Source organism: Prionailurus viverrinus, chromosome A3, assembly GCF_022837055.1.
Source record: "Prionailurus viverrinus isolate Anna chromosome A3, UM_Priviv_1.0, whole genome shotgun sequence".
Lineage (NCBI taxonomy): Eukaryota > Metazoa > Chordata > Mammalia > Carnivora > Felidae > Prionailurus > Prionailurus viverrinus.
In genome coordinates this window covers 101,287,851-101,302,179 of record NC_062563.1, presented here as the reverse complement: position 1 = coordinate 101,302,179, position 14,329 = coordinate 101,287,851, and the positions used below count along the sequence as shown (strand labels likewise).

Genomic DNA, 14,329 nt, shown 5'->3' with positions numbered 1-14,329 from the left:
GAGTAGTGTTCTTTTCTTGCTTGACATGACTTCAAGTGTCATTTTTTGTAGATAGTTTGTCTGTCTCTCTCGTCATGGCCTCCCCTTATTCCACTCTAGCTATCTTGCTGAACATTTCCACTTGGATTACTTGGCACGTCCATACTGTACTACCTCAAGAGTTACACTCTTCCTGATTTGCTTTTTTTGTGTTAAAGATAGTGCCATGCTCTCACATAGTTAGGTTAGGATTCTTGGATTCATCTTCATAGTTGCCTATATTTTGTTAGCTATCCTATCTTGTTTAATCTCTGATATTAATTTTTTTCTTGCATTACTACTGTCCTTATCCCATTTCTGACCTTTATCATCTCCAAGCTAGCTAGACCTGTTTCTTTGTGCCCCCAACCCTTTCTTTCCAGTCTCCACCCCTGAGATCTCTCCCCACCCCACATCACAGCCTAGGCCATCCTCTTGACCAGTATCAGAGAATCTTCTAAAATAAGTGCTATCACATTTTCATGATATTTTCATGATATCACTTAATCAGCAAGTTTTATACATTTCTTATCGTTTGAAAGACAGAGACTGTAGAATGTAGAGAGACTTTCGAGATTGTTTCATGTTCTAAGGAGAGTAGAACCAGGAGTGGTTAAAAGTGAGCCTAGGAGCTGCCTATTTGTTCCTTTATTTTCTGTAGTTTTTGGTTTTTGATGGTGTTCAGGTTGATATTTAACACACTTAGCAGTCTGGCTCTTACCTTTCCAGCCTTGTCTCCAAATCGTCCTGCACATAAATTCTTGGCTTTGTGCCAGTTTACGTTGCAAATATGCCTTGTGCTTTCCATTCATTTATTCAGCAAATGTCCATCAAGTGATTATTATGTACCAGGCAGTGTTTCAAGGGCCTGTGTTAAAGCAGAGAACAAAGCTGCTTTCCATTTGCACAGTTTTTCCGTTAGTGGTCTTGTACCCATAGTGACTTCCTTTCTTTTGCCTACTAATATTCTCTTTAAGACCTGCATCCTTCACTGCATACACCAAAGTGTATTTTCTCACCTCTGAAGTACAGTAGCAGGTAGTGTTTTTATTTTTTAATTTTTACTATTTATTCATTCTGTACTCACATATTATTACCAACTTGTTGCTTTTAGAAACTGCATTTTACATTTTATTTCACGATAATCCTTTTTGTGCCGAAGTGATTATTTATGCACAGGTCATAAATATTGAGAGAAGATAAACTTAAAATCTTTTTGATGGACATGGAATAAGATCTGTCTAAATGGAGACAAATGGTACTTTCTTGGATGGGACTTAATACCATAAAAAATGTCATTTTTCTCTAATATATGCATTTCTCTCAAGTTTCCCTTAAATTTGATTAGAAATTTAAGAGAGAGAGAAATTTAATTTTGAGAGAAGTGATGTTTGTATAGCTGTATATACATACCACATACCACATACATCTAATAAGAATTCTAATGAATTTTTCTACATGTTGAAGAATCAGATAAGATGATTTTAACGTTCACATGAAAGGATTAAGTAATGTACAAAACTAGCTAAGAACATTTCAGAACAGTGTTGGGGTGGGGAGGGGTCAGAGGACACTTGCTTTTCCAGGTAATTGGACTTTGTTATAATCCTACTTTAATACAACAGCAAGGTTTTGACACAGGATTGGAAATAAGAGGAATGGAACAACTTAGTGTGGAAATAGATCTTATTTATACACAGATACACGTACATACACGTTTATTGTGAAAGTGTGAATTGCTGGATCCTTCTGTGAAAGTGATCTGTTAATATTTTCTAAAAATATACAGCCTTTTTGACCCAGCACTTCCTCTTTTTTGGCAAACTGTCCCGCAGAGACCACACTATAGTACTCTTCAGTTACATGGACATGGATGTTTCACAACAACAACAAAAAAAGCAGAAAACAACTTGAATGTTCCAAAATAGAATGGTTGACCAAATTGTGGGGTTTACAACTACATTAAGATATGCAATTAAATTAGAATATTATGCAACTAAAAATAATTTCTTGACCTGGAAGAGACTGTCCACGGTACATTATTAAATGAGAACAAAAACAAGAACTGAGTTACGTGGTAATTTGTATAATATAACCCTACTTTAGTTTGTTTAAAAAATTAAAAATTGTATATGTGTATACATACCTGAGCTTATGCTCAGGGGTGGAAAGATAGATTCAGGCTATTGGCAATGGCTACCTGAGAGTGCTGGAAGGGAAGGGAGCAGTAAAGGCATGTCTCGGTATTAGTTTGCTTGTTATAGTGATCATGTATTTCATGATTTAAATGATAAAAATTTAATAAAAGAAAATGCATATATTTCCAATTTCCGGTAGTGACAGAGATCAGAACTATTTCTATTATATTTGAGTAGTCCTGTTAGAGATATCTGAGTCCCCTTGTCAAGTTCTGGCGAAATATTTTGGTACTCAGTAACTTTTGCCAGTATATCATCTGTCAGTCTTGTTAATGAATAAGGCCTTAAATTTGAGGCAGATGGTAACTGAGAAAGAGAAAAGTGGATATTAAAATTGGGTTGTGTATTTTAGTGTGCAATTGCATGAATCTGGGAGATTAAAGAAACAAACTTTCAGTTTTACTCAGACCCTCTGAAAATTACTTGTTTCTAACTGAATGTATACACAATGCACCAACATTTGATTTAGAAAGCAGATGGAAATGGTCTTCTCAGCGTTGTATGTGGAAAAGAAATGGTGTTTAAAGGGAAGGTTCTACATCATGTACTTTATTGGTTGCCCTAAGAAAAGCCTTTGTTACTACTAAAATGTGGGCCAGTCATTTGGAATGAAGTTTTGGGACTGCATTTTTCTAGGATGATGACTTCTCTTCCCTTACTGTGGTTAATAAAATACATTATATTGTAAAGTGTTAACTTTGTATGAAAAGCCTGAAAGACTTTTGTAATAATACAAGTTACAGTATGCTGCCTTAAAAAAAAATATATTGTATCTGAAATGTTACCTGTGTTTTATTTCCAAGAGTGAGTCTGGTCCACTAAAAATCTCTAGTGTATCAGAGGTAATGAAAGAGTCTAAACAGCCTGCCTCTCAAGTACAAAAACAGAAGGGAGACATTCCAGCTTCAACAACAGGTACTTACATTTAGAATTCTTTTTTTTAAATTATAGGTAAATGAACTGTTTTAATGTATTTGTACTCAGAGTCAAGAGGGGGCCCCCACCCCACGTTCACTCTTCTGGTCCCTAGTTCTTACCCTGGGAAAGGAGTGTTCATTCACACCTGTCATTTTGGCACTCATTTTAGAGGAGTTGAGTGGGATATGGAATTGGACCTCATTCTGAATAGCTACTGAGTGAGGATAACAGCAAGAATTGTCTTGCCTGCAACACTTTCTCTTTCTTTCTTCTTAATATTTATTTTGAGAGAGAGAGAGAAAGAGAGAATCCTATGCAGGTTCCATGTTCAGCATGGAGCCCGACAAAGGGCTCAATCTCACGACTGTGAGATCATGACTTGAGCCAAAATCAAGAGTCAGGTGCTTAAGCAACTGCACCACCCAGGTGCCCCAACATTTTTCCTTTTATGTTTTTCCCCTCTGACTCCTAGTCTTTTCTCCTCTTTGAATTTTAAGATTTATTCTCTTTTCTTACCTCTTTACCGTTTCTTTCTCCTCTCAGTGATGAAAGTGTCTTGGTCTAGCTGTGGTCTGGGAATTTTTTTTTCCTTCATGAGTTACCAATAATTTATGGCACTTACCTAACTAACCTGCTCAGTATACAGTTGAACTTCTATGTTCCTCCTTAGTCACTTTTGTCCTTGATTAAACCTCTTTGTTTTATTCACATATTCACTAATTGTCTACTATATGCCAAATATGCTTTTAGGCACTGGGGCTATAGCAATGAACAAAACAATAAAAACAAACACAAACTCTGCAATTATTCCTTAGTGGGATGAGGAGAAGAAAATCATATAAATACATGTGAAGCGTATAGGATGTCAGAAGTGATGTGTTGGGGGCAATATTGCAATTTAAAATGGAGTGGGCAAAGACTAGAAAGAGATAAGGGAATAAGACATGTATAAAAGGCTGGTGGGAGAAAAGCATCCCACACAGAGGGATTTGCGCTAGGGATTAGCTAGCGCAAAGGCTTGGTATATTTACCTAGTAAGGAGCATATGAAGCTGGAGTGGAAAAGAGAACAGTAGCAAATGAGGTCAAGAGGAAGCAGAAAGCCTATTGTGGTACTCTTTGGAGGCCGTTATAAGAATTTTGCTTCATATTCTGAGTGTGATGGGAAGGTGTTAGGGGGGTTCTGAGCCAGGGTATTGATTGATACCTGACTTTTAATAAGATCAGTGGCTTTGGTGGAGAATAGATAAAGGGATCAAGAGCAGAGCAGAGAGACCAGTTAATAGGCTTTGTGATAATCCAGCTTTATCTCTTAAATGAGGCTTTCGGTTTAATTTTTTTTTCTCTCTATTCTGTTGCTCTTTTTTCCCCCCTGCCTTTCACCTCTAGAATTACTCATTTTCTCTTCCCACACTTGTTTATAAGCTCTTGAATTTCTTCAGCCTTCCTTTCTTCTTTTTGTGTTTAGAACTGTCATCCTGTTCTTGCTCACACCTCTTCTCTCTTCTCTACCACTCTTAGAAAATATTTTTTGGTTATCTGCTTTGTTACTACTTTTCCGTGTTATGTAAATCTTATGCGCGTGTCTTATATTTTAAGATTTAATGCCATTTAATACTGTTACTGGAAGCCTTGCCTGGTGCTAGTAGTAGTAGATTCCTATATGCTTCTTTGTTAACCCAGGAAACTATAAATACCATGAGTAACGTATATTTGTAGGACCTACAGCGGCAGCTCAAATTATTTCTGCAGCAGGTGATACACTGTCAGTCCCAGCCCCTGCAGTTCAACACGAGGAATCTGTAAAAACTGATCACCCTGGAATTGAAGGAAAATCCAAGCCTACAGCTTCAGGTAGTTTATTTATATTTGTGGTTTTATAACGATTTGCTCATCAGAACTATTCAATGCCTAGGCAACCTCTAGACAGTATGTATGTACCCATATATACTGGTTTTATTTACAGTCTTGCTTAGGGAATTTTTTAAATTTCGGAGTCTGTGTAAATCTTTTAAAGCAACAGGTTTAGAGCTGACGCCCTGTTTCTTCATGTTGGAATCATTGATGATGTGGTTTTAGAATCCTGATGACAAAAATGCCCTCAGTTGATAGAGCTGGCAAGTACAGTGGTGTTTTTATGCCCCTGTGAGCTATTGAAATTCTGTGCTGAAATTTGATTTCCTCTTATTTACTTTCGCTGCAAGAGGAAGCATCCTCAACTTCTGTACGGGAGCGACCACCCGAAGAAGTTGCAGCTCGCCTTGCACAGCAGGAAAAGCAAGAACAAGTTAAGATTGAGTGTATGTAAACCAGATGGCTTTTTAAGTACTTTGGGTCATCTCCATCAGTTGCTGTCTTCTTCAGTCATTGGCACACATTTCCTCTGTCAGCTAGTTTGGTTTCTTTAGTGGCATTTCTCCGTGCACCACCTTTATTTCATCATTTGTATTCTTTCCATTTAAACTTCTTTACCCAGGTGGCAAAGGCATTCTTAGTGTACATCTGGAGAAAATTCCAAATAATAACTTTCTCCACTTGTGTTAATTAGGGTTAGTGCTAAAGGGTCTGTATTCTGGGGAACAGAAATTGTTTATGTTTTCGCAACTTGCTGAAGAGTCTTTCAGTTGTTTAACTCCAGTATTTGTGCAGGTCAGAATGGCTCCCGCTCTGCTTTATTACCAATCTCTGGACTCTCTCTGTAGTAGCCCCCTTATCTGACATTGGTGGAGGATGAAATATTGTATATATGGCTGGTTTCCAGCTAACTGAAGCATATTCCTTTTTAAGTTTCGACTTTATGGTAAACTTTTTGATGGTTCTAGAAAAAGATGTTAGATACCTAAAAACATATTTTCGTCTCTTAAAGAAGGCATAGGTAACATAATTTATTGCACTGTGCTGCAATTTATTGCACTGTGCTGCACAGTGATCTCTGTAGGTAGGGGATATGTAGTTGTTGCCGGATTGAGAGAGGTTTGTTTTAAAGTCTTATGGCAGCTGTTTATAGTTTTTATTTGTCTCTCTCCATCACGTATTTCTGCTTGTCTGTCCAGAGTGGTTCCTGTTTCCCTTCTAATGCATTGGTTCTGACCTATGCTGAGGAGGCAGGTTTGTTAGAATTGTGTCAAGAGTGGAAGGGACAGAAGGAGCATAGGTGTAGGGCTTCAGTTTGGCTGCTTGGATTTTGGTCGTGTTTTTGTGCTCTTCTGAGTTCTTGGCCATGGTTACAAATAATTGAGAATGTTGAATAAAGACTTGTAAATAAGTGAAATATTTCTGTACTCCCACTTCCTGGGAGAATTTTTCCTGAATTCAAGTCAAGATTATTTTTTTCTTTTATTCATATTTTTATACTTTTCACTTTTCCCCTTTTATTATATGGACACCTTGGAGTAAGTTGTAAATCCAAGATGGCGATGTCTGTTTCATTGTGCTCTTTGTTGTTGTTCAGTTCTTATATTTCATTTTGGGCAAAGTGGAAATTTTAAGGATTTTGTCTATCACCTCTTAGTTTTCTCCCAAGCTTTCCTTTAAGAATGTATGTGTTTGTAATTTTTAATCAAGAATTAAAGCACACAAAATCAAGTGGAACTACATCGAACTAAAAATAAAAAAGCTTTTGTATGGCAGAAGAAACAACTAACAATGAAAAGGCAACCTATGGAATAGGAGAAAAGTTGATACACAAAATATATATGGAACTCCTACAACTCAATAGCAAAAAAAACCCGCACAAAATAACAACAACAATAACAAGGAATCAAAGTACAGTGAATAGACTCTTAAAGAAGACTTCGAGCCTGTGGGCTGCTGTGAAGTAGTATGCTGTTATTTGTCACACCGCTTCGATGTGACCCCATTAATTCATGCATGTTCTCTCCCTGCCTCTTTTCCTCTTCATATCCCTCTCTTCATATCCCGTGTCTTCAGAACCTCAACTTCACATCCGTAGCTTTGTATTTTCTTGTCAGCACCTTGCTCCTTCTGTCTTTGTTGCAGAGGTACCACAAGTGGTTCCTAGGTTCCGCTTGTTCTAGTTTACGCTGCTTTTGCCAGAATCACCTTCTGGTTTTGTCTCAACCGCCAAATATTTTTGCCTTTTTAAAAAATTATCTGTTACCTGATACAAATTACTGTTCTCACTGGCTTTCTTTCTTCAAATGAATCATTTTGCCATTTTAGCATTATATCTAATATCCCTTGCTTTATTTATTTATTTTTTTTGATTAGGTTTCTCTTTGATTCCTGAAGCAGCAAATAGAAATATGATCTTAATAGGTCGTAGCCTCTTGAACACCAGTGTCTGGCTGTTTCCTGAGTTCTTTTGTAGCAAAACACTTGCCATTCCCAAACCAACTTTTCTTTTTTATTTGCATGTTTTCTTGTCTTTTTCTTTTTCTTGTGTGTCTGTCATGTGTATGTGTGTACGTGTGTGTATATATACATAACTTGCTAGGAGTATCCTTTCCTCCTGAGTAGATGAAGTGGGTACCTCTTTTTCCCTGTGGTTCTATAAGATCATTATTTAAACTTAAAAATGCTGGTGGTTATGCTAAATTTATAGCCTCTGATAGCTAAAAGGGGCTATAGTGTCCTAAACTTTGTTCCTCCTTTTTGAAGTATATGCTAGCTGCCTTTAAGCATTTTTTTTCTTAAAAAATCCCCAAACACTTTTTATTTTGAAAAAATTCAGTTCTACATAAAAGTAAAAATAGTATAATGAACCCCCATAGTTGTTTCCACCAGATTTGGTAATTACTAATATTTTACCATACTTTCAAATGAAACTGATTCTCTCAGTCTGTATGTTTTTTTGTTTTTTACATTTTGGGGGAAAGCAATGGAAGGCTCAGTAGGATAGGCAGGGAAGTTTAAAATAAAGTTATTTAGGAAGGAGGGATTTGTTTTCTAATGGTTATTGTATTTCAGCGGTAGCTAAGAGCTTAGAAGATGCTCTGAGCCAAACTGCTCGCATCACTCAACAGGCCATCATAGCCCAGAATGCCGCGGTGCAGGCCGTCAGCGCACACGCCAGCATATTGAAGGCAGCCATGGACAATTCTGAGGTGAGCCAGAGAATGAGTAGACTTGTGGTATTTAAGACTGATTTTTCTACCATGGGCTTTCTCTCACTAAGTGAAGACTGTCTAGGGTAATTGTTATTTTTAAATAAACAAGGCAGGAAAAAACATTTAAGTGTTGTTTTTAATGAATTTTATATAATGCTTTACATCACGACAGTGATATGGTACAAGAATTAGGTCAGATTTTTTGCTTTCATACATTAATAGTGCTTGAGTTTGTTGTGTTTTTTTGCTTTAAAATTGCCAACCACTTTCTAAAATAAACTTTTTATTTTGAGATACTTTTAGATGGATGCATAGTTATAAGAAATAGTACAGAGATCCCATGTACCCCAAAATACCAGCTATTTTATTTTTTATTTTTTTTTAAATTTTTTTTATTAAAAAAAATTTTCTTTTAAGTTTATTTATTTTGAGAGAGCACAAGCAGGGGAGGGGCTGAGGGAGAGACAGAATCTCAAGCAGACTCCGCACCATCAGCACAGAGCCCGATGCGGGGCCTGAACCCACGAACTGTTGAGGTCATTACCTGAGCCGAGATCAAGAGTTGGACGTTTAACCGACTGCCACCGAGGCACCCCTATATCAGCTATTTTAAATGCTTATGCTGATTATTTAATTTACACTGAACACTTCAGAGAATAATTACATTAATTTAAAAATATAATACTGGGACTTAATAAATTTCTTTTATAATTATATTCAGTTATTCAGTATATAAAAAACATCCTGACACCAGGTTATTTAAAGAGTAAAAATAAATATGTAAGCTATGAATCTCAGGGATCAGGATCATGTATGATCAGTGAAGTTTCTTTGCCACTAGAACTGTGTGCTTAAAAAATTTAAACAGACTTCGTGTTGTTTTATTCCTATGTACATACATAACAAAAAGTTAAATTAGAGCTCTGATGTAAACAGCCAGAAATTACAACCTTTAAAACTTAAAAGAAAATTCTGGTTTATTCAGAGTCCAAGAAAAAAATGTAAATTTCAGTCCGAATTCAATCAGGAAAGTGGAAACCACACAGAGAATGCCTAATATTTTGGTTATACAGGTGTGGGAAGGCTGGATGTTGTATGATAATCAGGAAGTTGGGTGTGATCCCAAGTATACTGGTATCTTTCAGAAGGACACTTATTGGAAGTTTTAAATGCCCATGGTATTTACTTTGGTGGAAGGCTACATAAGAGAGTATTTCCTCCTCCCAGTGAACACATAATATATAGTGCATGTGAATTAGATAATATGAAATCTATTGAAATCAAGATTTTACAACTAAAGGACATTTTATATTAGTGGTTAACTAAATTAGGGAGTATTAGCTGGTGTTAACAAAATAATCAGAAACATGTATGAACGCAAGTTTTGAAATGTTAATAGATTCCAACTTCTGTTTTGTCCAATAAAAAACCTGCAAGTGCACAAGGACTCTTAGTGAATTGCTTTCTTAAAGCAGTGTTTGGAAACCGTTGGACTTGGCTTGATGGTAGGGGAGTCTGGTATCTATTCTACAGAGCAGCTTATGCTTGGACCTCTAGACGGGTTTTTAAGACTTTTGTGTGTGTGTGTGTGTATATATACACTTATATATATTTAATTTCATAAAATGTTAATAACATACATATATGTAATTACATTATATACATAATTACATTATATATATATGTAATTAACATTTTATGAAATTCAGCCTAAGGGGGAGTGGGTTTGACAATAATTTTCACTTTACAAATTACAGAGGGTATTTAGGATAATGTTTTGGAGGAATAAGGACTCCACAAGTGTGCAAACTTTCTACTTAAACTGTGATTTTGGTAGACCTGCAGTGAAGGAAATTTTAAGTATTGGTGCTTCGTTGCAGAATAATTTAATCAGCAAATAATTTATGAAGTTACTGTTCTTATTAACCTTTTCTGCTTCATTTCTCCTTTGGAGAATCTAATAAAAATATCATCTCTTCTTAGAAAATGCGTATATGCATGAGAACACGTCTTTTACAGTTTTGGTGGTTGCTGTTGATAAGGGTCTTGGATTTCTTTGATCCTAACCATGAACTTTAGATTAAGAGATCCTGCTCTGATGAAATATTATATATAGGTTTTTACCATTGAATTTAATATCCTTGTTTCTAAATTTAGCCACATTGGCCTATCCTAGGTCAGTAAAAGCAGTTATTCACATTTTTTGCGTTTTGTTTAGGTTGCAGGTGAGAAGAAGGCGGCTCAGTGGCGCACGGTGGAGGGTGCATTGAAAGAGCGCAGAAAGGCAGTCGACGAGGCTGCTGATGCCCTTCTCAAAGCCAAGTAATTACTCATGGACTTTAACAAGTAATTAGGGCCTCCTGGTGGCTTTCTTTGGGCTGGGTTTTCTTTGTACTGTCTGTATAGAAAGAGGAGGTAGAGAGACCCTTCCCTCCCTTCACCTGTCCTTGATCTGTATTGGTTATCAGGAACACAGAGCCTGAAAAAGGAAAGAGGGAATAAAATATAATTAGGCCAAAGTAAATTTAGCCATGACCTATATAAAGGATCTTGAATAAAAAGCAGTTTTTCTTTAGATTATTGCTTGGGTGATGTAGCTCTACAGATTTCCTGAGAGTCTACCATAATTTCAAGATTTTTCAGGGGTGGTTTGGACGGTTTTATCAGAATCTTGACAGTATGTTACAATCTCTTTGCCTTATCTAAAGTAGGAAGCAGTAAGTCTATAATAGGTCTAGTTTTATGCCACCTTGGGCTTGATTCCTGGAAGTTGGCTAAAACTAGGTCAAGCATTCCAAGTATACGATCCACCTCTTATTATGGAAACTTACATTTGACAAAAAGTTCTTAACATTTTGGGATCGTGGTCATTCAAAATGATGCTGTCATTTTTAACAAAATATTATCGATGGAGAAAGAGAAGCCTAGTAAAGCCAGAATATCTTTTAGGAGACTTAAGACATTATGCTCACATCACTCGACCATGAGTCGGGGTTCTTAAGTTCTGTGTTTTGTGGTGGGTAGGCCACAGTTCATCCAGTTTGTGGAACATTTTGATCATGATAGCTCCCTGAGACCCAGCTTTTGCTCAGTGAGCTCTTTGGCCTCCTCCCTTGCTGTTGTCTTCCTTAAGCTCTCATTGTCAGGGGAATCAGCCTAATCCCTGAAAAAGCTGCTGTTTATCGAATGCACTTGAAGTGGCAGGCACTGTGCCAGGTTCTTTTCATCAGTTAGTTTTAATTCCCTCAGAAAGGTGAGCAACAGAGGAGAGGCTGATCTGGAGTGGAATCCAGGTTTGTCTGGTTCTGAAGCCTGTGTGTTTCCCTCTATACCACGCTGCTTCTCTGGTTCACCTTAGTAAATCTGGCTTCTGACCAAGCTGTTTTCAGTTGTTTTGTAAGGAAAGCTTCTTTGCGTATATATATTATGAAAACGCATTCAGTAATTTCTTTCAAATTGTATTTTTTTCATAGACTTTTAACAGTTATGTGTTATATTGACATCACAGTCTTTGATAAAGTTGGTAAGAAATAATACTAGATCTTTGTTATGCTTTATTGATTTCCAGAGAAGAGCTAGAGAAGATGAAAGGTGTAATTGAAAATGCAAAGAAAGAAGAGGTTGCTGGGGCCAAATCTCATATCACTGCTGCAGAGGGGAAACTTCACAACATGATAGTTGATCTGGATAATGTGGTCCAAAAGGTGGGTTTCTTCGGTCTTTCACAGCATTTCAGCATTTTTAAATATAATCCTTTAGTCAAAGGATTTGAAGAATTCAGGAAAATAATAAGATTCCTATCTCTCTCCCTTTTCCCCTGTGAAGAATATTGTTACTGGTTTTAAAAACTTACTTGGAATGTCCATTATAGTGATACTTTTTATAATAGGCAGCATTTTTGGTCATGGTTATTAAATGAAAATTTTCAGATCTTCTGCCTTCATTTATGTAGTCTATATGGGTAGTTTCCTGCGACCCAGAGAAGGAGGGACAGGGGGATAGTAAGTTGGAAAGGCGCCTGTCCATAGTATTTGAATAGAATTACAAGGCTTATGTTCCTTTGAGCTTCAGCGTTCTCTCTGTTATTTATAAATTTCCAGCCATTGTGTAAATAATGTAAATATACTTTATCTTTCTTTGGATGCTTATGGTATTTTGTCTTCACTTTAACCACATACATCTTGTATTTATTTAGGTCCAAGCAGCTCAGTCTGAGGCTAAGGTTGTGTCTCAGTATCATGAGCTCGTGGTCCAAGCCCGGGATGACTTTAAACGAGAACTGGACAGTATTACTCCAGAAGTCTTGCCAGGGTGGAAAGGGATGAGTAAGTACAACTGAACTGTTGTTGATACTTTTCTGTTTGTTTTATTTTATTTTTTTATAGTTTTTTTAAAAGTTTATTCATTTTGAGAGTGAGCAGGGGAGGGGGAGAGAGAGAGGGAATCTCAAGCAGGCCCTACACTGTTGCACGGAGCCCAATGCAGGGCTCAAACTCATAAACCGTGAGATTATGACTCGAGCCAAAACCAAGTGTTGGATGTTCAACCGACTGAGCCATTCATGTGCCTCACTGTTTTTGTTTTTTAATAGCTGTTTGACTAAACTTGCTTCAGCCCTGTGGTATGCATATCTCGTGCAGTGTACAGTATGGTGTTTGCCACATTTTATTTCATTCACAGCCGTGGTAGGTGACACACTTGTGACAGTATTCCCATGGTTTTAGTCATGGTAGACACAAGTTCCAGCCAGCGTGTAATCCTGTAACCCATGATTCTGCTACTCAGGAAAAAGGAAAAAAAAGTTTAGGATCCAAGTAAGTGAGAGTGGCATTATAACCTTAAATCTGTTAGAATATTATATATATGTAAAATTATTCAAAGCTTTTGGTACTTTACAAATATTAGTAATGAATAACTCATGGCACACCTTATGACTGCTTGTGTGACAACGTTATGGTTGAAAATTCACATGGTGAAAAGGAAATCTTATCTGTATGACTGTCCACTTACAAATAGACTGTAGGGAAGTGTGATGGTTAAGCAGTTATACAGTGTGACTGCAAAGAATAGTCAGGTGTCCCTGAAGTGCTCTAAGAGTACTACTAATCACAGAATTTAGCAGTCTCAACCAGATCAAAATACTCTTTAAATGCTAGCGTCTGTTAGAAGCTAAACATCCGGTAGGAACTGAACTGGTAGGTAGGCCTCTCGGGGCTGAAGGTGACCAGTTTGCATCAGCTGGTCTGTGGAGCTAAGGTAATCAAGACCGTTGTGGGAGTTTCAGCTGCGTAACGCCCAGCCCGGGAGATGTAAGGGCAAGAAGCAGAGTCAAAGCTGTTAACAAATAACTCAGACAGTTAAGTGTTTTGAATGCAGTTGACACATTTAAGAGGGAGATTCAGACTCTTGTCAAAGAAAATCAAAAAAGATTTGTAAGAGGATGAAATGGAGAAACACAGTTCATTCTGGGGACAGTGAATCTTATTTGTACATGTTTGTTTAATCTGATTAGCAGCTGGCAAAATGGGCAGTGTGGGCAGTCTGTCCTTGAGCAGGCTTGGTTAAGCCATGTCTGCACCATTTCCTTCATCGGAATTTCCCAAGGGCTGTGCTTTATTGAGGTTACAGCTGAAATAGTTGTCACCACCCCGGAGACCTTTCCTGACCATCTTCCTCCAGAAGTCACCCTACCACATCACCTTATTTTATCTTTTTTTTAAGATTTTATTTTTAAGTACTCTCCATGCCCAACATGGGGTTCAGACTCACAGTTCGAAGATGAAGAGTCACATACTCCATGGACTGAGCCAGCCAGACACCCCAATTATCCTTTTGAAATTCTTTTCATTGTTTTTGGTGTTTGTTGCATATCTCTGTCCATGAGGTGTGAGCTGCTTGGCAAAAAATGGGACATAGGTGGCTAGTTGGGAAGCCTCGGTGGGCTGCAGTAGATGAAATCAGGTTGGAAGGCGGGACAGGGTCTAACTGTGGAGAGTTAGTAGTGAGTGCATTCTCTCATCTAAAGTACTTGTCTGTGCACTTCCCACTAGGTTAAAGGCTACTGATTTTTCCATGATAACCTCTAGCGTTGCTAACTATAAAAATTCTTTTGCTGATTTTGAAAATG

At 37.3% G+C, this 14,329-nt stretch overlaps 1 protein-coding gene across 7 annotated transcripts in view; it reads left to right on the top strand.

Moving 5' to 3' along the window:
* The window catches only part of IMMT (inner membrane mitochondrial protein), a 41,357-nt gene that overhangs the window by 17,803 nt on the left and 9,225 nt on the right, over positions 1-14,329 (top strand). The window contains exons 4-10 of one of the 7 annotated variants that reach the window (XM_047854140.1): positions 3,020-3,131; positions 4,889-4,987; positions 5,338-5,433; positions 8,063-8,199; positions 10,421-10,524; positions 11,771-11,906; positions 12,398-12,527. In XM_047854140.1, the coding sequence (XP_047710096.1) occupies positions 3,020-3,131; positions 4,889-4,987; positions 5,338-5,433; positions 8,063-8,199; positions 10,421-10,524; positions 11,771-11,906; positions 12,398-12,527 (814 nt within the window). Of the gene's footprint in view, positions 1-3,019; positions 3,132-4,852; positions 4,988-5,337; positions 5,434-8,062; positions 8,200-10,418; positions 10,549-11,770; positions 11,907-12,397; positions 12,528-14,329 lie in introns of those variants that run through there. The other 6 variants (XM_047854139.1, XM_047854138.1, XM_047854143.1 and 3 more) reach the window with 6 other exon arrangements.